The sequence below is a fragment of the Canis lupus genome, chromosome 6 (genome assembly GCF_003254725.2).
Source record: "Canis lupus dingo isolate Sandy chromosome 6, ASM325472v2, whole genome shotgun sequence".
Classification (NCBI taxonomy): domain Eukaryota; kingdom Metazoa; phylum Chordata; class Mammalia; order Carnivora; family Canidae; genus Canis; species Canis lupus.
The window spans coordinates 9,979,962-10,004,808 of record NC_064248.1 but is presented as its reverse complement, the minus strand read 5'-3'; the positions used below and the strand labels follow the sequence as shown (position 1 = coordinate 10,004,808).

Below are 24,847 nucleotides of genomic sequence, written 5' to 3'. Positions count from 1 at the left end.
CCTCAGGGAAGCCGGCTCACGGAGACTGTCCCGCGGGTCGCCTGAGTCCAGGCTCGCCCGGGCGCTGCCCAGGCAACAGTGCCTCCAGTCCCCCCGCCCTGGGGAGACGCGTGAGCCTGCCGGTCTCCCCGCGGGATGTGAGGGCAAAACGCAATAGCGGCTGTAAAATTCTCTACAGGCAGAACTGCGGATACCTAGGATGACGCAATCTCGGCGCGAGGTGGGGAGCGGCTCCGCGAGGACCTCAGCCTGGAGAGATCGCCTGGGAAGCGGAAGCCGTCGGTAGCGAAGTGGCGGCTGACGGTGACGGTGGTTCAGGTGAGCGTTTTTCTGTGTCCTCCAGTACCTTGGTAACAGCTAGGGCCAGGGATCGGAGGTCTGCACCGGGCCAGAAGCGATCTGAGCGGCTGGCCAGGGGCAGTTTCGGGCCCCTGGAGCGGGAGGTCAGAGGAGGTGGTGCCTCGTTCGTTTTGCCCAGGGTATGGGAGATTTGAAGGTTCTTCTGCTTCTAGGCTCCCCCTCCTCCCGCTGCTTTCTTTGCAGAGAACGTTTTCTGTGTAAATGCTCTTTGTTCTTTTGTAAACCTAGCCTAGATGCCGTCGTCTCTAGGGAGCCTTTCCTGTTATTCCGACCGTAACGTTTTCCTTCCCTAGCTCTGAACGCCTTTCCACTCGTTTCTTCTGAGCGCTGCCACCTCTTATTCCGCCTGCCACCTCTTGATCCAGTTGCTTCCTGCCTATTACTTCCCCTGGGCTGTTCTCTGGCCCCCAGATGGACCAGGCTCTCGAATTTCGCTGGATCATAGCATGTTGGTCATCCCGTATCTTTGTCTTCTCAGCCCGTGCGCGCATTTGGGCAGGGTCCAGATTCTGTCCATCTCTAGCTTCAGCGCTGGAGAGACACGTGCAAAGACCACTGGTTTGGAAGTCAGGAGCCCCCTAGTCAGAACCATACTCAGGTAGTCCTCAGCTGTGTGACCCTGACTCTACCCCTAGAAATTTTATTCCTTAACTGTAAGGTTGTTAATGGAGAATTGATGAAAGGACTGGGGGAGGGGGGCGCTTTGTAAACTCGGAGTCAGGCACTCCACGGAAGGGACGGACTGATTGAGTTTGGGAGAGAGGAATCTGCTATGCTTCAAAGTAGGAGGTAGGTAATTAACCTGAATCCTCTGTGCCAATTAGGAAATGCAATGTGGTTTGAAATACGTTTCATTTAGATTTGTACTGGATGGGCTTTATATGACTTGCCTTTATATAACATTTTTCTTGGGTTTAAAAGACTTTTTGGCAATCCAGCTAATTCACTGCCCTCATTTTATAGACAAGACTGAGGACCAGAAAGGGAATGTGACCTCCCCAAAGTCACAGAGTAATTGGTAGAGCTGGACAAGAACCTAAGCCTGTAACTGAAGAGACCAGAGGTCTTTCTGTTACATTCTTGGGAAGCAGACGGTAAGGTACTTTGGCTTTACACCATCTTTTTCCCTTTTAAGCCCTCATTCTCTCTGCTCTCCCAACCATAGACCTTCTCACACTGTATTGTAATTACCTTTTCATTTTGTTTTCTTGCTAGAATTTCACTTTCCCAACGACAGAAGTTATGTCTTATGGTTTGTTCTATGTTCCCAACATCCAGTCCAAGGCCAGGCTCATAGGTGATGTTAATGATAACAACAAAAATTTACTAAACATATTTAATACAAGCATATTCCATATAATTTTAATGAGATCTTCACGATGGCCCTCTATGCAGATTTTACAGATGAGGAAACAGATTTAGGGAAGTGAATGTGCACCAAAATAGTGGCTAGTGAAGGCTTTTGGGGATCTTAGGTTCAGAAACCAATCCATTTAATTTTCCCTCCCAGATCTTTGCAAATTATCTTGTGAGAAAAATGCCTAAAGTCAAAAGAAGCCGGAAAGCTCCCCCAGATGGTTGGGAGTTGATCGAGCCAACACTGGATGAATTAGATCAAAAGATGAGAGAAGGTGAGTGGGGTAGTTCCTAACTGGGTGAGCTGCATCTAAGGGTCACAGGCTCAGATGTCTCCAGGGACCAGGCATAAATGCAAGTATCATATGGGAAGAGCCAGTCAGCACCACTGTGGCTTCTGGGCACTGACCTGTTTTGTTTGCTTACTAACTCAGGAATATTAGGAGTTCTGGGAAGTAGGATGGCACTAATGAAAAGGTCTCCAAAAACGTTTTGGAGCCAACTTAATATAAAAGCCTTAGAGAATAAAGATCAAATAGTCTACCTATAATCATCGACTGTTTTGGGTTAGGTACATATTTAGGATCTTACGTTTACTTGGAAAATCCTGTCCTTTTTCATTTTCACATTTTCAGAAACAACGTAGTCCAGATTTTCCTTGCAGGTCTCTGACACTGTTTTTATCATTTTGTTTTTGCATAGTCTACTAGTTTTCCAAAATGTACTATCTTCAGTTCCTTCAAAATGCTGTATGATCCTGAACTTGATGAATCAGTGTAGCATGTTTTTAGAACTCTTATCTGAAGCCACAAGCATCTGTTGGCCTTACATGACGAACTTACTGGATTATTTTCTTTTCATTGTTTTAAAAGAGCAGGGATGGGAGAGGTGCTTGGGCTTGATCTCAGGATCCCGAGATAATGACCTGAACAGAAATCAAGAGTTGGATGCTCAATTGACTGAGCCACCACCCAGGCACCCCTAAATAACTACTTTTGTAAGGACTTTGAATTAGTTGAAAATGAAGCATAAACACTTGCATAATGAACATTTAACTAGATTTTTTTTAAAGAATAACACTTAAAAATAATTGTTGCCAAGGTTTTGAAGTTAATGGGACATTTCTTTTAAAGTTCTTGGCATTAGCAAAGCAGCAAAAACCTAAATGTAGTCTATACCATGATGCCCCTACTTCTAGCTTCTCTTCCTTCCCTCAAACATGGCAGGACTCTGCATCACCCATTGAAAAATGCATTCCACTTTGTGTGTGAACCTGTACAAAACAACAAGAATGTTCACATGGTCTTATGAAAATGGGCCTAAAAGGGATTTTAAAAATGAGAGTGCAGGGATCCCTGGGTGGCGCAGCGGTTTGGCGCCTGCCTTTGGCCCAGGGTGTGATCCCGGAGACCTGGGATTGAATCCCACGTTGGGCTCCTGGTGCATGGAGCCTGCTTCTCCCTCTGCCTGTGTCTCTGCCTCTCTCTCTCTCTATATATATATCATAATAAATAAATAAATAGATACATAGATACATAGATACATAGATAGATAGATAGATAGATAGATAGAAAGAAAGAAAGAAAGAAAGATAGAATGAGAATGCTGCTATGTTTAAAAGATCAAGAAACAACAAAGGCACAAGGAGGGAGGCTCTGCTTCCAGCTCCAGCCTAAGGAGAACCATGCCCTTCCCTCAGCAGCTTATGCAGCCACTGCCTTTCAGTACTCAACCCAGGTGATCTGATGTCTTCTCTAGCCTAAATAGGAGACTATACCAGCTGCCTGTTGAATGGCCCCATTTGGACGTCTCAAACTTACCATTTCCAGAACCGAATCACTCGCCCACCCCAGAGTTGTTTCCCTTCTGAGGCCACAAACCATGGAGCCGTCCTTGACTCCTCTCTTCCTTTCTTCCTATCCAACCACCTAAGACATCCAGATTCCTTTTTTTTTTTTTTTAATTTTTATTTATTTATGATAGTCACACAGAGAGAGAGAGAGAGGCAGAGACATAGGCAGAGGGAGAAGCAGGCTCCATGCACCAGGAGCCCGATGTGGGATTCGATCCCAGGTCTCCAGGATCGCGCCCTGGGCCAAAGGCAGGCGCTAAACCGCTGCGCCACCCAGGGATCCCGACATCCAGATTCCTAAGAAGAGTGGCAGAATGAAGAGGGAAGGTTTGTTACAGATGAATGAGACAAATCAACAAAATACATCTGATGTTGTTTGGGCCTTAATTCAGACACAGCTGTCAATAAGTGTTTTGAGGCACTCCATGAAAACTGAATAGGGACAGAGTATGGGTGCTAGTAAGGAGTAATGGTTGGTTTCGCTGTGTGTGATACTGGCATTATAGACCTTTTTAAAAATCTTTGATATGTTAGAGATAATACATATTATGAATGCGATACTTGATGTGAGATAATTTTAAAATATTCTAATTCTCCACCCTCAAAAATGGGGAGAATCAAATAAAATAACAATAGCTGAATGTTAGTAATTGATGAAACTGTGTGATAGGAATGTGGCAGTCCACTCTGCTGTTTTGTGTGTATTTTAAATTACCCATAGAGAAATGTTAGAAAATCCATCAGTCTAAATTTTGATTGCTTTTAAATCCTACCACCTGGCCCAAGCTACCCTGACTTCTCACTTGGAACTGCAGTAGCTTTCTGCTTCTCTCTACAGTCTTCTCCACAGGGCAGTCGGGGGAGGGTCAGATCACTGTCTGCTCAGGACCCTCCAGTGGTTCACCTCCTCTTCAGAGCAAAACCAGTCATTCTGTGGCTTTCCAGGTCAAATACTCTCTCGCAGTTCCCTCTTTAGCTCTACCTTCTACCTCTCCCTTACCTCCTACCCCTAGCTGCTGTTCCTTGATCCCCAAGTAGTCCTGTCTCCGGGCCTTTGCATGGGCCTTTGCATTGCTGTTCACTCTGCCTTATAAGCATGTTTGCCCCCCCCTCCCCTTTGAGATATGCTTAACATCAAACCTGTGACTTGACGTATATATTTTATGAGATTAATAACTTAACGCCTGTTACCTCAATTTTTTTTTCCTGTGAGAACTTTTAAGATCTACTCTCTTAGGAACTCACACATACACAATACTACATTGTGAACTGTAGTCACCATCCATAGGACTTCTAACTGGAAGCTTATACCTGTAACACCCTTCACCTGTTTCACTCAACAAGCCTCCCCCCTTGGTTCCTTAAAGACTCTCATCAGATGTCCCCTTGTGCCTTCTTTGATCACCTGTATAAAAGGTCAGTCCCCACTTCTGTATTTTCTTCTTCTCTGTGGCCTTCCCCACTTACCTCCAGGTGCTAATGCACTTCCCTGCCCTGGAACGCAGCTCCAGTGATGCTCTGCTTGCCCCGCTGCAGGACCTCCGGTGCCCAGAGCAGGGCCTGAGCTATAGCAAGCATGCACTGTGCACTGGCTCGGTCCTCAGTGCCTGCCCTGAGGATCACAGAATCCCATTTGTGAATTCTATTTCCTAAGTAATAGAATGGCCCCAAAGGTGGAGAAATGGAGGTAGCTTTCTTGACCACTCCTCACCTTTCTCCTCTGCTCTAAAAACTGAGTGGAGATGGTAGACAAAGATCAACTTATAACTGCTAACAGAAAGAGAATTGCCACTTCAAATAATCATGTTTAAATCATGTGGCTTATTTTTTATCTTTTTTTAAAATAACAGCTCTATTGAGCTAGAAGTCTTATTCTATAAAATTTGCCCTTATACAGTGTTAAGGAGGGTGTTCAGGATATTCAGATTTGGACAACCATTACCTCCTGAAGAAAGCCTGCACCCTTTAGTATTCTCCCCCGCCCAACACCCCCCCCACGCCGCCATCTCCCCAGCTCTCTCAGTCCAAGGCAACCACTGGTCTTTCTGTCTCTGCAGACCATCATCTAGTAGGTGGGCTTTGGGGACTAGTTTCTTTCATTTGGCATCATGTTTTCAAAGTTCCTCCGTGTTGTAGGAGGAGCCAGTACTTCATTTTTTTTTTTTTTTTAAGATTTATTCATTTATTTATGAGAAAGAGAGAGAGAGAGGCAGAGTCACAGGAGGAGGGAGAAGCAGGCTCCATGCTGGGAGCCCAACGTGGGACTCGATCCCAGGACTCCAGGATTGCGCCCTGGGCCAAAGGCAGGCGCCAAATTGCTGAGCCACCCAGGGATCCCTTCATTTCTTTTTATGGCTGAACAATACTCCATGTATGGGGGGCTTCGTTTATCCATTCAACAGCTGATGGATACCGGGATTGCCTCAAATTTTGGCTGTTGTGAATACTGCTACTTGCACATTCATATAGGAGTTTTTGTTTGCATGTGTGTTTTCAGTTCTCTGGGATATATTCCAAGCAGTAGAACTACTAGGGCATATAGTAACTTGAACTTCCTGAGGAAGAGGCCAGACTGTTCTCCAGGGAGGCTGCACCGTGTTACATTTCCATCAGCAGCAGCATATGATCCAGTTTTCCCACATCTTCAGTACTTGTTACTGCCTTTTTGATGATAGCCAACCTAGAAGGTGTGAGGTCGGATTTATTCTTTATCCTTAGTTATTAAAAAGAAACAAAAAACAAACCAAAAAAAAAACTGTATCCTGTGAATACTACCTGCCACAAGAAGACAAACACACACCTTTTTCTCCTCAGCTGAAACAGAACCTCATGAGGGAAAGAGGAAAGTGGAATCTCTGTGGCCTATCTTCAGGATCCACCACCAGAAAACCCGCTATATTTTTGACCTCTTTTATAAGCGGAAAGCCATAAGCAGAGGTAATTAGCTAAATTCTCTCAGCCTCACCAACCTGAGTAGCTTTCAGATTTACTTCATGGTTCTTGTTCTTGCAACCTCAGTAAATGTTGGTTTTCTTATCACTAAAAAAAGCGGGGAGGGGTCAGGGCTGGCTAAATATTCTTTTTAATGAAGAGCAGTGATGGGCCAGGGCTGGGGAAGCTTTGTTATACCATGGTCTGATGCTCTTTCCCCTTTTTGACAGAACTATATGAATACTGTATTAAAGAAGGCTATGCTGATAAAAACCTGATCGCAAAATGGAAAAAGCAGGGGTATGAGAATTTATGCTGCCTGCGCTGCATTCAGACACGGGACACCAATTTTGGGACGAACTGCATTTGCCGGGTCCCCAAAAGCAAGCTGGAAGTGGTAACGTTTCTACCCCTCTAATGTCCAATGATTGAATTTAGAGATTACTTTTTCAGTTCAGAAGTCTGCCCTAGTTGATGGCAGAGATTCAACACAATTATGCTGGGTGTCCTGCTGGCCATGCCCTAGGGAGGCCATGTCCCTCTCCTGAAGAATCCGTGTTAGGCAGTTTGGCAGCAATCGTTTGTTAGGTCTGGGGCCAGTCTCAACTGCACCCTTGGGCAAGTTACTGAATTCCTTCCTCACATAGGAAGTGGGGGTGAGGAGGGCTGGGTCAGGGGAGGCATTTCCATTCTTACCCTCCTGTGCTCACCCCAGATACTTTTCTCCAGATCTCTTTCCCTCAGATTAATTACATTGTATTGCTTCTGTAGAACTTTGTTCTAAAACTAGACCGCAGCTGGGCAGCTCAGGCATGGTGCTGTATGTGTAACTGAGCCTACAGCATATAAGCCTCTCTGAAGTAGAACTGCAGAAGGAGGCAGTTACCAGAATGTTCACCTTAGTGGCCTCTGAGTGCGGCCCCTTGGCTGACCATGGTGGGCCAGCTGGGCAGTCAGGCCAGCCTGCCCACCTCCCAGGTGGCTACCTTTCACACTAGTGCCTCACCACAGGTCCCTTCCTGTTGCAGACCAGTTATATAGTCTATAGAGCTCTGGGCCGGGGACTTTAGCTCAGCAGGCTACTCTGTCTCCCTGAATCATCTCTAAGGCCAGGGAGCAATGAACATCGAATGAGGGCCCAAGGATATCACATTCTTCCTGAGGAAGAATCTGGGTGCTAGTTTTCTGGTGGGAGCAGGGAGAAGCGGTGGAGTGCCTAAGCTCCCTGCCAGGATTCTATGGTGGCATTTGGTTAGGGGTGCTGCCCCAGCCTTGTGGCCAGAATAGAGCTTGCTTTCAATTTAGTTAGGTTTCACCATCTGATCTTGTTTGCTTAGGTAAGGGCCTTGCTCCTCAAATTAAAAAAAAGAAAAGAAACACAAACCATAGCTCTGGGGCCTCTGGCTGTTGGGCAGGCCCTCAGCCAAACATCCGGGCACAGCTGACCCAGGGGGAAAGACTCTTCTGCCATCTAAATTCCAGTGCATATCTTCTGCCCCAATAAGAAAGTTCCCAGGGATCCCTGGGTGGCGCAGCGGTTTGGCGCCTGCCTTTGGCCCAGGGTGCGATCCTGGAGTCCCGGGATCGAGTCCCACGTCGGGCTCCCGGTGCATGGAGCCTGCTTCTCCCTCTCTCTCTCTCTCTCTCTCTGTAACTATCATAAATAAATAAATAAAAATTAAAAAAAAAAAAAAAAAGGAAAGTTCCCAGCCTAGAGGGCCTGAGCTTCTGACACTGAGCCCCCTGAGCAGTAGCAGACCCACTTCCAGCTCACTGCAGGGTATGTCATGCTCATTTCACAGAATAACAATCATTCACGTTTTATTCCTTTATATGGGGCAAGTGTGTGCACTGAATGTGCATAAATTAAATGCATAGAGTTGTAGCTTCAGTGTCCATAGCAACTGTTTGCATCTGTCGCAGAAGGCTTTCTGAGGAGAGTCCTGAAGACAGCAAATGTCCCTTTGCCATCCTTGGTGGGAGGGTTCCGTGGGGCAGGGGAGGCATGTGGCAGGAGTGCAGTGTCTCAGCTATCCTCTGTTGCAGGGCCGGATCATCGAGTGCACGCACTGCGGCTGCCGGGGCTGCTCTGGCTGAGGTCCTTAGGCCCTGACCCCTCTTCACCCTGAACTTTGGACTTCTTGGGTTTCTGCCCGTGGTGCCACCCTCTTTCCTAGGAGCAGCTTTTCCTGCAGAGCAGTGCTCCTGGCCTGAGTTGGAGCATGGTCTCCGTATGTAAAAGCTTTGGTGTTTATCAGTGATTTGTAGAAATAAAACTTTAAACTTTCTGGGTTCTGCATTTATTCTTTCAGAGGTAGCAATCTGTGGAACCCAGGGGGTAAGCGCCAGGCCCTAGAGATCAGTCACCCATGGACCTCAAGCACCCTATTGGTGCTGTGTGACTGTGAACAAGTTCACTTTCCTTGTCCATGATGGGGGACGACACCCACCCCCCAAAGACAAGGATGTGACCAGAGATGGGGTGCCAAGGTGGACCAAGCTGCTCTTGGACCTGCCATGAACTTGTCAGGCACCTTGGGCCCAGTGTTTCTCCTCGTAACTGCCTGAAAAATGCTGCAGCACTTACTCTAGGCCGCACCCTTCCTCTGGCTTGAGGCCACAGGAGTACACACATAGGCCTAATGCAGAGAGGCTCCTAGGGCTCCTGTAGAGCTCTATAAACCACACACTCTGCTCCTTCTCTGCTGGAGGCCCCCAGCACTTCCTGTCACCTGCCTCCAAGGCTTCTGTCCATATCAGCCTCCGTGGTGGACTCTTGGTCTCCCATGGGCCTGATCCGGAACTTCTGCCACGGGTGGGGGGTTTCCTCTGCTGGCATCGATTTCAGCCACTGCTTATAGTAAGCTCGGAAGCCATCAATCTTCTCCAAGTAGGTGTTTTTCTCTTTGTACTATAAATGGAAAAGCATGGACTTCAGAGGAGCCATTAGTCACTGCATGCTACCCACAGCTAATCCCAAACCATGGCAGCTGACTCAAGCCTCAGGAAAGCTGTTTGTGCTTCTAGGTGGTTAAGGGGAGAGGGCAGAAGAACTGTTTGATACCTGAGTAGCTTACTGTCAAGAAACACAGGTGCTGTGGGGCAGACCAGATTCCCATCTAACAATCCCTCCAAATATGTGCTCCTGTGCTACACCCGGGGATGGCACCTCAGCCCCCCAAGCTAGAATCCCTGGGTGCCACTAACTGTCTCTACAGCCTGAGTACCTCCCCTGTGTCCTCTCAGCACTGCTGCAGTGGTCTGCAGGAGTGGAGAAGAAAAGGAGGAAACAAGGTGGGCCCAGCAGAGGCCAAAAAAAAGCTGGTAAAGGAATACAGAGAAAAACACCAAAGAGATCCAAGATCAAGACTATTTTTTTTTCAAGATCAAGACTATTACCACACAATGACAAACAGCTGTATTCAAAGATTTAATGATTCTAAACTTGTATGTACCTAATACAGCCTTGAAAGTACGTAAAACAAAAAGCTGATGGTCACAAATAGAAATAAATCACCTTCCTAAGGGAATATGAATGTGACCTGAATCCAGTAAGCTTTAGGCCTATGGTGGTCTGGTGTCTGAATTGAACCTGAGAAAATCCCCTGAGGACTCCACACCACGGAGTAGACAAATCTGCTAACTAGAAGATACTTGTAACGTGGAACAAAAGACAAATATACAGAACACAAAGAACTCTGAAAAGTCACTAAGACAAGAGTCAACCAACTGCTCAAAGATGCCCAGCTATGCCCTCTCCTGGCATACGCTCTACTGTCTCCTGAATTCTAAGCCTTCACAATGGCACTTGAGTGTTGCACCTGCATAGCTGTCCCTGACCCCATGCCTGGGTGTGTCCTTGCCCATCTCCCTCCATACCGGGGTGGTGTTCCTCCATGATGCAGCTGCTCTGGAGGCACTCAACACAGGGTCTCAATGGACCCTAAAAATGAACCCCACAGCCTATCCTTAGAACAATAAGGAAAGAAGTGGCTATTAAAAGTAGATTCTGGGCAGCCCAGGTGGCTCAGCAGTTTAGCGCCGCCTTTGGCTGAGGGCCAGATCCTGGAGACCCGGCACTGAGTCCCACGTCAGGCTGCCTGCATGGAGCCTGCTTCTCCCTCTGCCTGTGTCTCTGCCCCCCTCTCTCTCTCAATGAATAAATAAATCTTTAAAAAATAAAAAAAATAAGAGATTCTATCAGCCCTGCTGCCATCCCCATTCACTTGACAACAGACACCAGGCAATGAACAGGTACCAGGAAGCCAGGTGAAGAAGAGAGTCAGTCTCCAACTCGAGGGGCTTAGGTTTTGTGAAGGTGACAGTCACACATGCAGATGCAATTACAGGTTGTGAAATGGCCAAAAAGGAACAGTGCTCTAGGTGATGGGAAGGAGGGAGCAGCAGGGCATCCCTGAGAAAGAGCCATCCAAGCTGCGACCTACAGGGTGAGGAGCCAGTTACAGGAAAGATGAGGAGCCTACTGAAGGTAGAGGGACTACAAAAACCGCAAGGCAGGAAAGGCTGATGTTACACAGAAATGATGGAAGGCCAGCAGGGCTGACAGTGAATACAGGGAAGAGTGGCCTGAGATGTAGTCCACAGGGACACATGGGCTGTGGTTTAAGGAATTTGGGATTCTTCCTAAGGGAAGCAACTGACATTTAAAGCAAGGGAATTCCAATTCCTCAAGGCCAGACCTGGGGTAAAGGGTAGGTGGGGTGACTAGAGGACTCTGAGTTAGAGTTGGGGTACACACCCGATCAAAGGTAGGTGGGTACTGGGCTGCAAACTCTAGTTGGCGGATGACCACCTCATTCACCGGGACTCTATTCTGCCTCATGTCCTTCAGGATGTCAATGAGATAGGTGTAGTCCAGCTTCTTGAGGGCCGCGTTGATGAGGGTGCTGTAGATGTGGGTGTTGGGGGTCATCTGGGATTTCTGGAACAGAAACATACACATTCAATCAGTGACGTGACGGCAACTGTTGGGACAAAGCAGCCCACTGTGCGTGTCAGGCCATTTAGGTCTGCTCTGCAGACCAGCAACTGGGGCAAGGTCAGTACCTTGTGGCAATAACAGGCTGTACCCCCCCACTCCAAAAAGGAAAGCACATGTGCCCCACACTGTAGGTCCTTCCCCCCCCCCCCAACTGAGGACCCTACCCTCTCAGCCCTGAAGAACTTGCTCAGAGATCACTGGACTCGGGCAGTAAACCATGTGTAGACTACCTCCTCAGCTCTTGGCTGTGGTTTACTGCAACCCCTGCCCCTAGAATTCTGACATATATCCGTCCAGAGTTGGGGCCAAGACCTGTCCCCACCCCTCGAGCTCTCCCCACTGCAACCACCTTCAAGACTGGAACACCCCATGCTTTCAGTGCCAGTTCCTGCAGCAGGGTCCACTTTCTCTCCACCTGGGCCAATGACCATTCTACACTTGAAGCTAGAGTGATCCCATTCTCCCTGCCCTCACACACACTGTTTATGCTGTCAGGGTGGGGAGGCCTGGGGGTTCGGGGGGGCTCAGCTTTCTTCCTGAGCACCTCCCAAGTTCGTAGCACCATGGGTTCCACCTAGGCTTGGACCAACTCACCTTCATGTCTGCAAGCAGCTGCAGACCATCCCTGGGCCTACGGCACCCAATGGCCAGGTTGCAGAAGGTCTGCAGGTTGGGGATGATTCCCCTCCTTGCCAGGAGTGGTAGCAGCGCCTGTGGGGACAGATATGACACTACCAGGCCTGGCAAGAGCCTTCTCAGTTGAAGTTCCATGGCTGGCTGGAGACCTCGGGGGAACAGCTCTGCTCAGAGGCTTCACAGCTCCCTGTGTGACCACATGGATGCTGTTCTCAGCTTGGCTTGCGAGCACCCAGCTCCTCGGAGTTCAGTCCCTCTGCGAGGACACCCTGCCTTCCAGCCTGTCTCAGACATGCCCTCCCCTCTCCCTGAAGCCCTTCATATTCCTGTGCCTCTCTGCTCCTCTGCTGGCCATCCATCCCAGCACTCAGGCCTTCAATGTCATCTGACCCCACAGCCCAGGGCTGCAGACAATGCCAACAGCAGTATGGGAAGTAAAGATGAGACTGCGAGGGCTGGGGTAGGAAGATGCCCTTGCAGCTTGGCTGGCTCAGGGAGGGGCTCTCACATTCAGCTTGTCTAGAGGAAGGTGCGCTCTGCACTGTGGGCCTGAAGGCAGAAGCTCTATCTCTGCCACCTTTGATGTCCACGAGAGCTCAGTGCTCTGACAAGAGAGGCTTTAGACAGATAAATGGACAAAATCCCACAAGGGCTTCAGTGTCCCCTCTGTGAAATGCAGGAAGCCTCGTACCAGCAGAGCCTTGGTGGTGTGGTCAGTGAAAAGAGGAATGGATGGGAAGCTCTTGGAACAGCATTTAGTGGAGGACCGTTACGTGTATGTGTGGGTCGGAGGGTGTGGGCTGAAGGGTGGGGACACTCGGGTCCCAAGCTCCTGTATGCCTTGTGCCCCTCGGGACAGTGAAGATGTGTTTGGTGTCTGTCTGCATCCATCTGTAAGCTCCTCAATGGAGTGCAGCTGGCTGCTTCACCACTCAGTTCTCAGCTTTGCCCAAGCCCAGGCCCAGAACAGAGGCTCTACTCAGCCTGCCCACCTATTGTGGAATGGGTGACGCCCCCTGCAGGGGAGCCAGGTCCTGCAGTTGGAAGGTCAGAGGAACCTTCCTCTTGAATCTGGTGCCTGCCTCCATGCCCCTCACCTTCGCCCCCTCCAGATCGCCAAGTTTGCTCTTCTTCCTCATCAGTGTGTTGAAGAATGTCACGTCAGCTTCCACCTGGTGCGTGTCCAGGACAGTCAGCAGTGAGGACTCTGCAGGACTCCCAGGCTCTACCACCTCAGCCAGCAGTGTGAGGGTTTTGATATTGGGCTTGAGCCCATGCTCTGCCATTTTGCCCAAGAAGCCCTCCAGGCCCCCCATCAAGGCCAGCCTGTCAGCTGGGGTGGTTACAGTCCCAAAGGAGACCACAGCTGGGGGGACTGCTCCCAAGGTCAGGAGGTTGGCCTCCAGTCCCCAGCGAGAAGGTTCTGAGGCCAATGAAGTGAGGGTCACCATGTGGTCAGGCTCCGTCTTGGTATCCACCTCAGGCTGGGCCTTGCTGGGGGCTCTGGCTTCACGAGGCTCTGGAAGGCCCTCAACTACCTGAGAAGGTTCCAGAAACAGCTGCCTCTCCAGGGCCTCCACGTGCTTGATTGACATGCCATCGCCCACCTGGGCCTGGGCTCTCTTCCTTGTCCGAAACCCACCTGCCCGGGGCTGGAGCAGGACCATCTCCTCCCTGGGCCTCAGGAGCAGTGCTGAGGCCACCTCCGGGTCCCCCAAGCCACAGTCTCGAGCTGCCCCCAAAAGGAGGTTGTAGCCATGCTGGCTCGGCTGGAGCCCCAGACTCAGCATCTGCCTCCACACCTGCCAGGAAGAGATAAGTTCAGGCTCTGCACTCCTCAGAAGAGCCTTAAGCAGAGCAGACACAGGAAATAAACAACCATTTGGCAAATACAAAGGGCACAGAAAAGAGCTAAAAGCATCTAACCCAATGCCCAGCTCTAGACAACTAAGAATCCTGAGACTCTGAGGACTCTCTGGGAGACTTCACAGGGGTGCTACTCCTTTTCTCTCTCTAGCTCATCTCCAAACTGTTCTCCCACTTTCATCTCTCTGCCCTCTTCCAGAGCCCCCGTACTGGGAATAGACTTCACCCTGGATCTCTGTCCAGTTTCTCTGTACTCTGGGGAGGGATATCAGAGAGGCTACATCCTGAAGGAGTCTAGGCTGACTTAAGAGCTGGATTTAGTGACACTTCCTGAGTGTCCACTGCATGTCCTGCCCCTTGCAGCCTCCAGGAAGTATAAGAACACAGGGCAGGGACAGTGCAAGGGGGGTTCAGCCAGGAAGAGCACCCCCTAAGCTGGGGCCCCAGGCAGCCCTGTTTCCTCTTGAGATGAGCTCATTCTTACCCCACAACACAGCACCTAGCACACTCAGTGTGTTCTCCACAAAGGGCCACTCTGATCATGTCTGGGTCACTCTGACATCGTTTCTAAGGTGCCAGGAGATGCCACACAGGGCTCACTGGTCACACTGGCTTCTTTGTGGGCTCAAAGGGTGGCCACATTTGGTGGGATGAGAGCTCGCATCTAACTTTCTGTCTTCATCAGGGGTAAGTGTGCAGACAAGGCAAGGAGTCAGTCAGGCCCAGGTGGGTGCAACCTGCAAGAGGTCTGCTGCCCACCAGAGAGGGTCTTAAGTAGGGCAAAGGTCTCAGCAGAGACCTGAGGTTTAGCACAGATTCAGGTTCTTGGGAGTCAGATGGGCCTCAGTTCAAATCCCAGATCTGCTTAATAGCTGTGTGACCTTAGGCCACTTACTCAACCTCTGTGAGTCTCAGTTTCCTTGTCTGTAAAACAGGGCTGATGGTGCTTAGGTTGAGCAGTTTAACAAGTGCACAACACAAGCCAGCTACTAGCATTTCTAACTACAACAGACCTAGAACAAAGAAAGCAAGAAACTAGATCTTGGCTGATTTTTACCATAAAGCTCTTGCTTTCAGAGTCTGCTGAGGAGAGGCATGCGTTTGGTCCAGGGCTGTCCCAGGTCACTGGGGCTCAGCCTCTGTGTCGATCAACCACCTGGGGATCTTGCTGAAATGTTGATATGGATGTAGTAGGCCCAGGTGGGGCTGAGACCCTGCTCTTCTGACAAGCTCCCAGGTGAGGTTAATGCTGCAGGTCTGTGGGCCCCACCTTAAGTTGAAGAGCTCCAGGGGAGCTCTGGCACCATTGCTACTACTGGCACCTCACTTGCCTAGGGCCAGGGGGGCAGTGCTCTCAGGGGATCTGAGGTGGAATCAGAGCAATGGGTCTCAACTCTGATGTCCATGCACATCTCTCAGGACTAACTGAAGATCCCTGGGTCCCACCTGCAGAGATGCTGAGTGTGGGCCTGTGGGAGGTGAGCTGGAACAAACATTCCATGTAAGTGTGCTGCAGGCCTTCAGAGACTGTAAGCTTAGCCGATCTGAGCCAGTGGCATGGAAGGCCATTTGGCAGAGTGAAAGAGCATGGGCTGGTTGTGCCCTCACGTGGCAGCAGCCATGCCCCTTCTAAGGCCCTCCTCCCCCGCCATCTGTAAAACGGCCGGAAGCAGCATGCTTTATGAAGGCCAAACTATTGCAAACATAACAACACCTGCAAGGGGCAGTCACAGGTGCTCAAATGGACACGTGGTCATCATTTGCACCTGACACAGGTGCACGTGGGAAGGGGCAGCGGGAGAGGCAGAAAGACAGAGCTGGAAGGGACAGACCTGTAGGGTGTATCGGAAACCCGTCTTCTTATCCTGGATGCAGCCCATGAGCAGGTAACTGAAGGTCTCCTCTGTGACTGCATGCCCTTTCTGGACGATTTCCTGGAGGAGGGAGTAGAGGCCACACTGCGAACCTGTGGCAGAGCCCAGGCCCAATGGGTCTGACTCAGGGCAGACACTCCTGGGGCAGGCCATGGCCATGCATCTAGAAGAGGTGGGACCTGAATCTGGCTTTGGGATGGCTCAGAACCAGCCCCTGAGCAGAGCTGTCCAATTGCTGCCTGCATTCCCTCCTCCTCTCCTTCTAGGCTGCTCTTCCTGGTTGATGTGATCACTTTTGGGTAGACCCTCTGCAAAGACCACTGCAGCAGCCAGTTTTAGCCCCTGTGCTCAAGGCACTGAAATTGCACAGAGCTGGCTTCAAGTCCTAGCTTTGCTACTGGCTAACTGTGAGTGTGGGCAAGGCATGAAGCTCCCTGGGTTCAGCCTCCTCATCCAGAGAGCAGGGTCACAGGCAGGACTTGCCTTGGAGGATCTCTGGAACACCTCCACAACAAGGTATAGTGCCCATGCACATTTTTATGACACTTGTTACCCCTGGCCTCTCTCGAGCCTGTCAGGCTTGGCCATTGCCTTCTTGAAATATTCTTCCACCCCTCAGCTCCTAAGGGTCTCCTCCTCGAGCCTGTCTTCCTCTGTCCCTCTTGTGAGCATAGGTGTTCCCACCCTACCCCACCATCAGCCACTTCTGACTCTCCCCGTCACCAACCCTTCCACCTCAGAGAGGTTTTATCATTTTATAGATCTTATTTCTTTGAGAGAGTGTGCACATATGCACACATAAGCAGGGGAAGGGGCAGAGGGAGAGGGAGAAGCTGACTCCCTGCTGAGCAGGGAGCCCAACACGGGGCTCAATCCCAGGACCCGGGTATCATGACCTGAGCTGAAGGCAGACCCTTAAATGACTGAGCCATCCAGGCGCCCCTCTCAGTGAGGTTTTAGTTTGTGCTCTGTCTGGGACTGTCTCCCAACTGTCTCTTAACTGGTCTCTCTCCCCACAGACTAACCTCCATAAAATATCAATGACATCTCCGGACAGGTCAGAGGCCAATCAGCCACACTGACCTCTTCTGGAGGCTTCAACTACCTGCCCCTCACATGGCACCCTTGGGAAGGATTTATCACTCTCAAGGAGGTCTCCAGGGTTGAGACCCCATGATCCTGCCTCTCCTGTAGAGCAGGCCACCTCAAGGCAGCCAACCCAGAGGCTGGTCACAGGCTGCTCTGCACCACGTGGTGCCTGGACGATCCAACAGGCCCCTTCTCCTGTGGTGGGCAGGTGGGACCTCAGTACATGCAGTGAGGAAAAGCATCAGTCAGCAGTGGGAAAAGCAAGACAGAACCTAAGAGCAGAGAATGAGCGTGTCCATGGGCCTGAGGGAAGACAAGGCTGCCAAGGGCATGCTGAAGTTCTCCTGAGGTTTAGTTGTGAGGACCTAGAGCCTTCCTTTAGGTGTTAATTCACGTTTGTCTCCCTTCCCAACCCGAGAGCGCAGAACTACCACCCCGGTACTGGTCCTCCCTGCTTAAACCTCCTCATGGTCTCCTCTGGAACTGGGGATAAAAACCCTTCTTATAGCTGAGGAATAAAAGCAGCTACAGAGAGCACCTTGATGGCTCATTCAGTGAAGCATCCAACTCTTGATCTCAGCTCAGGTCTTGATCTCAGGGTCGAGAGTTTAAGCCCCACATGAACTCTGAACTCCAGCATGGAGCACATTAAAAAAGAGAGGGAGAGAGTGACTATGAGCCAAAGCACTGATGCAGACAAGACCCTGCTCAGCAATCCCATGCCCTTGCTCACCACCTGCTTCCCTCAAACCTGGCACCTCCTGGAAACCAGCGATTTTTGTTCCCACTGCTTTAAGCAGGATGCCTTCCCTGGTGAGCATTGATTCATCCTTACTGCTGTGATGCCCTGCCCTCCTCTATGGCACCAAGGAGTCTCACACAGAGTCGTAGCACACAGTAGCACACACAACCCACCACCCTCCTAGGGGCAGGGCTTCTTTATCTGTCAGACTGAGGCCTCTGCCAATTGGTGAACCCAAGCCCGATTCCTCATCAGCCCCTGAATCTTCCTGCGGGAGGGACATCAAGAGCCATAGCCTCACATCTGCCACATGGGACTGGCCCCGGGTGGGGGAGAAGGAAGGAAGGGGCACCCTTACCTTGAACACATCAAGGCACATCCTGAGGTCTGCGCACAAGGCAGCCATCTTCAGCAGTGCATGGTATGTTTTTAAGTTGAGCTGGAAGTTTCTGGCCTGGAGCTGCTGCCGGAGCTTCAGGGCACTCTGCAGAGCAGAGTCCTTCCAGGGGGACTCAGCACAGACATTGAACAGGGCTGTGTACGTGGCATCTGTGGGCTCCAGGTCCCTTTTTTTCATCTGTGGAGATGGAAAGAAACCTGAAGGTAGCTCTGGGCCAGCTGGACAAACAGGTGACAGCCGCCCTGAGGGAAAGCTGGAAAGAACTCTGTTCCTGCATTTAACAGGCCAGTTGGCAGGACCTGTGCTAAGGTGGAGCTGAGTGACATGTCAGAGCCTACTTCTCCAAAACCCTGACTCAGCCAGAGGGCCTCTGAAAACCTGCCCTCCAGATGCACCAAGGAAAGCATCATCCTCCCCATGGCTGTCAGCCCACTCTGGGCCTGAGATGCCTTTAGCAGAATCCTCCTGATGCTCTCTCAGCTCCGCATCGGGCTCCCTGCTCAGTGGGTTACCTGCTTCTCCCTCTCCCTTTGCAGATCCCCCTGCCTGTTCTAAGTAAATAAAATATCTTTTAAAAAAAGAGCCTTGTGCTCAGAGTCAGGCTGTTTGGGGCTCAAATCCCAGCTCCAATGCTCACAAGCACAGTGACCTTGGACATGGCACTTCACCTCAAACATGGTGGCCGTTGTTTCCTCATCTGAAAAATGAGGATGGTGATCCAACTATGAGGATGATGTATGCCGTGTGTGAACTCATGTACATGACAAATGTGTCCTGAGGACTTACTGTAAGCCAGGCACCAGCTACCAGTGGTTACCAGGACAGATACTGCTTGTTTGCATCAAGCTTACACTCCAGGTAGGACGAAACATAACAAAGAAAAAATCAACAACAGTAATGAGGGCGGCAAAGTACACACACGGAAAAATCGAATAGGGGCAGAAACCTGGCAAACAGCACTTTCGCCAAGTGACCAAGGTATCTGTCACGTGTGCTAAGTCCCCTGGCAGGAAAAGGACACTTTGCTTCTGTGACAGCCTTTCCCCAAGCCCATAACCACAGCCTTGTCACAAGTACAAATGGAGAGACATTCTACAAAATCCTTGACCAGGGCAGCCGGGGTGGCTCAGCAGTTTAGCGCCCTCTTCAGCCCAGGGCGTGATCCTGGAGACCTGGGATCGAGTCCCACATCAGGCTCCCTGCATAATGGAGCCTGCTTCTCCCTCTGCCTGTGTCTCTGCCTCTCTCTCTGTCTGTCTCTCATGAATAAATAAATAAAATCTTAAAAAAAAAATCCTTGACCAGTACTCCTGAAATCTGTCAATGTCATGGACAAAAAGGAAATTCAAAAAGTATCACAAAATGGAGAAGCCAGCGTGGGGACCCAGACTGGATACAGGAAAAGAAAGAAGATCTCAGTGGGAAAAAAAAAAGGTGAAATCCAAATAAAATCTGGAGTTCAGTTTCTAGTAAGAGTGGTTTCTCAGTTCTGATAAATAGACCGTCAAGGCATGAGATGCTACTACAGGGATTAGCAGAGGGAAGGGTATTCGGGAATTTTCTTTACGTCTTTGCACTTTTTCTATGAATCTGAAATTATTCCAAAGTAAAAATTTTATTAGAAAAAAAAAGAAGCAAATTGACAGAGAATAACTTAAGGTAAGAAAGAGTGAACTGTACATCTCTGAGGTGACAGGTGGTGATTTAAGGGTCCTCTCAAATGTGAGTTAAGAGCTGCTATTGGACTGTGAACCAAAAAACACAACAAACACCCCCCTAGCACTAGCTGCCCCTCACTTAGCACCTGAATGCTCTGCTGCTAGGTGGCTTGTCAGGGAAGCTTCCTGTCTTTCTCTACCGTGATGGGTCCTTAGGTCTTTCAGAGGCTATGTTATTTTATCATTTGGAACCACAATTCCCCCCCCTGCTTCCAGCTAGAGATGATCAGGCCTCGAGGAGGTACATCCCAAATGGACAGTAAGTCTTGCTGGGATAAAGGATGTTCCCAAGCTTCTGGCTGCAAGAGAGGGTTGGATTATTTCTACTAGAGCCTACTATCCTCTTAGGCAAAGCTTTCACGACTACACAGGACATAGCTTCCCAGCTCTGAAAATAAATACAACACAAGAAGTGGATGAATATAAAGTGAAACTACCTTCCAAGAGGCACAAGAGCCCCTTTCTAAAGGACCAGCTTTGGACGCAAACTGCGTATATGTGTCCCATGTGGACAGTAAGGGTGAGACAATGTAAACACAACAGGAGCAGCAGTGGAGAAGGGAGGCGGAGTGGGGGGAGGGGGAGCTGCTGCAGTCCAGTCAGGGAATGGAAGACTTTCCACCCAGCTCACATAATCATCCAAGATCCCCTCCACTTTACAGAGGATGAAACAGAGGCCAGGAGGTTAATCTGGCCATGGTAATGTCCCAGCAGTTGACATCCTGCCATGCGCACCCAGCTCCTTCTGCCTCAAAAACCCATGCCCTCTGAAGCCTTACCCCTCTGCCCCCAGCCCCGCACTCACATCGTTGTAGAGCCTGAAGGCCTTCTTCAGGTATCCGGCCCGCCCACAGCCCCCGATCAGTACAGTGTAGTTGCACTCAAGGGGCTGAAGTCGCTCTTCCTTCAGCATCTGCCGCTCAAACAGATCCAGGGCCTCAGCCAGCTGCAGGGAGAAGGGACATGGGGGGAGGGGTGCTTAGGGAGGCCTCAGAGACCCTCAGCAAAGAGAGGGAAACTGAGACTGAGGGACTCCCCCTGCCCCCACCCCCCCAGCCTGCCCAGGAACCACACAGCTGTCCTGGGCCTCTGCTACCAGCCTCTTGGTCCCTGGGCTCTGCAGCAAGGGAGCTTCATGGTGGCCAGGAAGAAAAGCCCACTAAATTCCCACCACCTACAAAAGCTCTTGGTCCTGCTGCCATGGCTGCCTTCCCTCCAGCCAGACAATGAACTCCTCGAAAGCAGGGCCATGTCTTTGTCTCCTTGTGGGCCTAGAGTGGAGCCAGAGCCTGGCCCTCAGTAGGTCCTCAGAAAATGTTAATTCTACAAATCCTGGGATCTGCCCTGCCTTTACTTCCTTGGTGACCCCACCTATAGTGGCAGCCCCTTGGGCCTAAGTGGTATGGGAGATTGGGTTCTGGCCAGGATGGTGGGCACACTTGGGGCCACTGTGTGGCACAACCACATGGGGCCATTCACAGCAGCAGCCTTCTGAGATGGCATAAGACAGCAGCCCTGAGTGACCAGCTTCCTCTGGCTGCAAATCCCCTTACCCCACAGTCATCTCTACCCCATCCCTACTCCAATACCATCTCCTTTAAATCCTCAGTTCACCCCCTTACAACTTAATTATTGTTTTCATCCATTGGTTCAACCAGTAATTACTGAATCCTACTATGTACCAGGCAAGGTCCATTTGCTGGGGATATAGCCATGAACGAGAGGGAGGCTCCTCATGGAACACATTTTCTAATGTGCAAAAGACAGATGCCAGGTGAAATAAAAAAAATATGTACTATGTCAAATGGTGATAGGTTGTTATTTTATTCTTTAAGATTTTATTTGAAAGAGAGACAGAGAAAGAGTGAGAGAGAGCACGAGCAGGGCCTGGGAGGAGGAGAAGCCTGGGATCATGGAACTGAGCCAAAGGCAGATGCTTAACTGACTGAACCACCCAGGTGCCCCAGTGATAGGTTTTAAAACAAAAATAAAGCAAGAAGTGCCAGAAAAAAAGGGTATGGGAGATTTTCCTGGGTTTTTAAGAGATTTTATTTATTTATGAGAGAGAGAGAGAGAGAGAGAGAGAGATCATGAGCAGAGGGGGAGGAGCAGAGGGAGAGAGAGAGGCAGACTCCCCACTGAGCAGGAAGCTCAACACAGGGCTCTATCCCAGGACCCTAAGATCATAACCTGAGCTGAAGGCAGACACTTAACCAACTGAACCAGCCAGGCACCCTGGAAGATTCAGTTTTAGATAAGACAGCCAAGCAGGGCTTCACTCAAAAGGTGACAGAACAACAATCTGAAGGAGGTAAGGGAAAAAACACCACTATATGAGAAAACAGTGCAAAGGCCCTGAGTCAAGAGTGTACCTGGGAGTTGGAGAAGCAGAGAGGAGACCAGGATGGTTATAGCAGTGAGGGAAGGGGAGATAAGAGTAGAGAAGTAAGGAGAGTGGAAGGCAGACCTTGCAGGCTTCATAAGCTTTTGTGAGGACTTTGGCTTTTCTTTATTTCTCAAGTTTTCATTATGGAAAACTTCAAACATACACAAAAGTAAAAATAACTATAATGATTAACAATCTTGTTCATGCACACTCTGTACTCCCACTCCACACTGAAATCTTTTTTTTTTTTTTTAAAGCAGGCTCTATACCCAGTATGGACCCCAACATGGGGCTTGAACTCATGACTCTGAGATCGAGTTAGACGCTTCACCAACTGAGCCACCGAGGCACCCCCAAAATGGAATTTTTAAAGCACATTTACAAGGTGCCTGGGTGGCTCAGTTGGCTAGGCATTTGCCTTCAGCTCAGGTCATGAACCCAAATCCTGGGATCAAATCCCACATGGGGGGTGGAGTCCTTTTACCTCTGCCTCTCCTCTTCACTCCTGCTCATTCTCTTTATGCTCTCTCCCCCCAAAATAAAATATTTACAAAAAATAAAGCACATTTATAGACATTCCATTATTTCATTCCCCACATCTTCAACATACACCTCTAAGAAATTTTTAAACATATGTCAACGTCATTATCAACACCTAAGAATACGAACATCGATGTCATTGAACACATTTGCAAGTCCTAGCAGGAAGAGTAACATAATCTGCTTTCTGCTTTAACAGGGTGGTTCTGCACTGTGCAGACATGGGAGAAGGAGGTGGTGAGAATGGCAGGCAGCCCACTTACAAGCGTCGTGGTAGCTGAGGAGCTGAGGATAAGGCAAGGCCTGGGCTTTCAGGGGGAATACTACAAGAAGGGTTAAGACTGGTCATATTTTAAAGCTCCAGCTGGAGAGAGAAATAGAAGAGTCAGGGATGGCGCAAAGGCTTCTGACCTGGACAGATGAAACAGTAGGATCGCCATTTAATGAGATGAAAACAGTGCAGTCAAAACAAGGCTGAGAACCAAAATTTCAGGCCAGTGTGGGTGGGTGTAAGGGAGCTGGTGAGGTAGCCGGATATGTATATGGGGAGGGCTGGGCTGGAGAGAAGAACAGAAGAACTGCAGTGAAGGGGGAGCCTGAAAGCCAGGGGGTGGCAGATCACCTGGTGTAGCAACCAGAGTGAGTGAAGACAGAGAAGAGCCCTGAGCATCTAAGTATGTAGAGGTCAGGTAAGGTGGCTCCTCCAAAACACTAGGCTACAGAGGAAGTAGAACCAGGACCAACAGAATCCAAAGGTCCCCTCACCTTTCCTTCTCTGATCAGGTGTTTGCACTGAAGGAAGTACCAGTAAGGGGTGTTTTTCCGGCCCCGCCATGACTTTGGCTCCAGCTCTCTTTCTTCATCTTCAGCACTCTGTTCCCTGAGCCGCAGGTTATACAACTGGGCTGTTGACTTTCGGAACATTCTCCTCGAAGAGTACTTGCTGGAGAGGGTCCCAAAGCTACCTTCCTCTTCTTCCTGAGTGGCCGTGGGGCTGGGCTGGCTCAGGTCAGAGCTGAGGCTGCTCACATTCTTCTGGTTCCCCTGGCCAATGGGCAGCTGCAAGGGGGAGCTGCTGCAGGCTCGAGTCAGCCATGCAGCCCTCAGCCATGTGGGCCCCTCCCTGCCTCCTGCCCATTTGACTCTGAGAGGGTCAAGGTGCTGGAGGGCGGACAGTCCCACAGGGCGGAAGCGGGAGAAAAGCTGAGCAAATCTCATGAGGTCCAACTCTGGCTTTTTCCTCCAGGGCCTGGCACAGGTCAGAAATATAATGAAGTCTACTTGGGTTTGTAGTCACAAAAGGCAGAAAGAAGACAGAGAACGGATTACAAGCACGAATACTGATATTAGAAAGCCTGCTTTCAGATTTCGGTTTTGCCAAACAACCACCCATGAGTCCTGGGGCACTCACTGCTCTGGTCTCAGTCTCCTGCCCTGTGAACTGGGGTTAACTATAACCACTGCCCACACAGTCCTGTAGCAATGACTGAATGAAGCTCAGATACATGGTGTGCAGCACAGTGCTGGCACAGTAAGCCCCCAACAGACATAAGCTATTGATATTATCAAGCCATGATCTGAGAGACCAGTCACTGAAGTCAGAATGGAATTTGAGTACTAGCCAGAGCTGTTGTGTGACTAGGCCCATTCCTTGACGTTTCTGTGCATACATTTCTTCAACTGCAAGATGAAGATGATCCTACTGACCTCACCGTAAGGTTGTTGTTCTTTTTTCACCATAAGGTTGTAAAGATTAAATAAGATGTTTTTAGCATATCTCGTTTACTGCTGTTTCAAAAGTTAAAGCTATTATAATGTATTATTTTAAAAAATACCATCTGGGCCTCTGCACAGGGAAGTTCTCTCAAGCATGCCTTTTCTGCAAAATTTGTGGATACATAGGCTAGAGTTGTGCTGTCCAGTACAGTAGCCACTAGCCACATGTGAACACTTAAAATGAGTCTAATCTAAATGAAGACATGCTTTAAGTATAAATTACACACTTGATTTCAAAGACTTTATGCCCAAAAAAGTAGACAAATTATACACAATCACCTTTTGACACGTTGAAATAATTTTGGATATACTGGGCTAA

At 49.6% G+C, this 24,847-nt stretch overlaps 2 protein-coding genes across 18 annotated transcripts in view; one reads left to right on the top strand and one right to left on the bottom strand.

Moving 5' to 3' along the window:
• The first annotated feature begins 43 nt into the window (after positions 1-43).
• BUD31 (BUD31 homolog) lies at positions 44-8,787 on the top strand. 8 transcript variants are annotated; one of them, XM_049110852.1, is made up of 8 exons: positions 44-318; positions 654-808; positions 1,324-1,454; positions 1,576-1,657; positions 1,871-1,991; positions 6,383-6,505; positions 6,730-6,896; positions 8,546-8,787. In XM_049110852.1, exons 5-8 carry the CDS (start codon positions 1,898-1,900, stop codon positions 8,594-8,596), a joined length of 435 nt encoding a protein of 144 aa, XP_048966809.1. In that variant the 5' UTR covers positions 44-318; positions 654-808; positions 1,324-1,454; positions 1,576-1,657; positions 1,871-1,897; the 3' UTR covers positions 8,597-8,787. The 8 variants fall into 8 exon arrangements, with proteins under 8 accessions (XP_048966809.1, XP_025281970.1, XP_025281972.1 ...); XM_025426185.3 differs by lacking the exon at positions 654-808; XM_025426187.3 differs by lacking the exon at positions 654-808 and having other exon boundaries at positions 1,324-1,459.
• Positions 5,722-24,847, bottom strand: part of PTCD1 (pentatricopeptide repeat domain 1) — a 43,901-nt gene continuing 24,775 nt past the window's right edge. For 3 of the 10 annotated variants that reach the window (XM_025426136.3, XM_025426134.3, XM_025426135.3), the window contains exons 2-10: positions 23,518-24,001; positions 20,632-20,772; positions 18,067-18,285; positions 15,836-15,937; positions 13,235-13,939; positions 12,096-12,212; positions 11,259-11,441; positions 9,236-9,410; positions 5,722-6,248 (exon numbers count right to left, since the gene is read on the bottom strand). In XM_025426136.3, coding sequence (XP_025281921.1) covers positions 6,223-6,248; positions 9,236-9,410; positions 11,259-11,441; positions 12,096-12,212; positions 13,235-13,939; positions 15,836-15,937; positions 18,067-18,285; positions 20,632-20,772; positions 23,518-23,970 — 2,121 coding nt within the window. In that variant the 5' untranslated portion in view covers positions 23,971-24,001 and the 3' untranslated portion in view covers positions 5,722-6,222. Of the gene's footprint in view, positions 6,256-8,303; positions 9,411-11,258; positions 11,442-12,095; positions 12,213-13,234; positions 13,940-15,835; positions 15,938-18,066; positions 18,286-20,631; positions 20,773-23,517; positions 24,030-24,847 lie in introns of those variants that run through there. The other 7 variants (XM_025426133.3, XM_049110805.1, XM_035717785.2 and 4 more) reach the window with 5 other exon arrangements.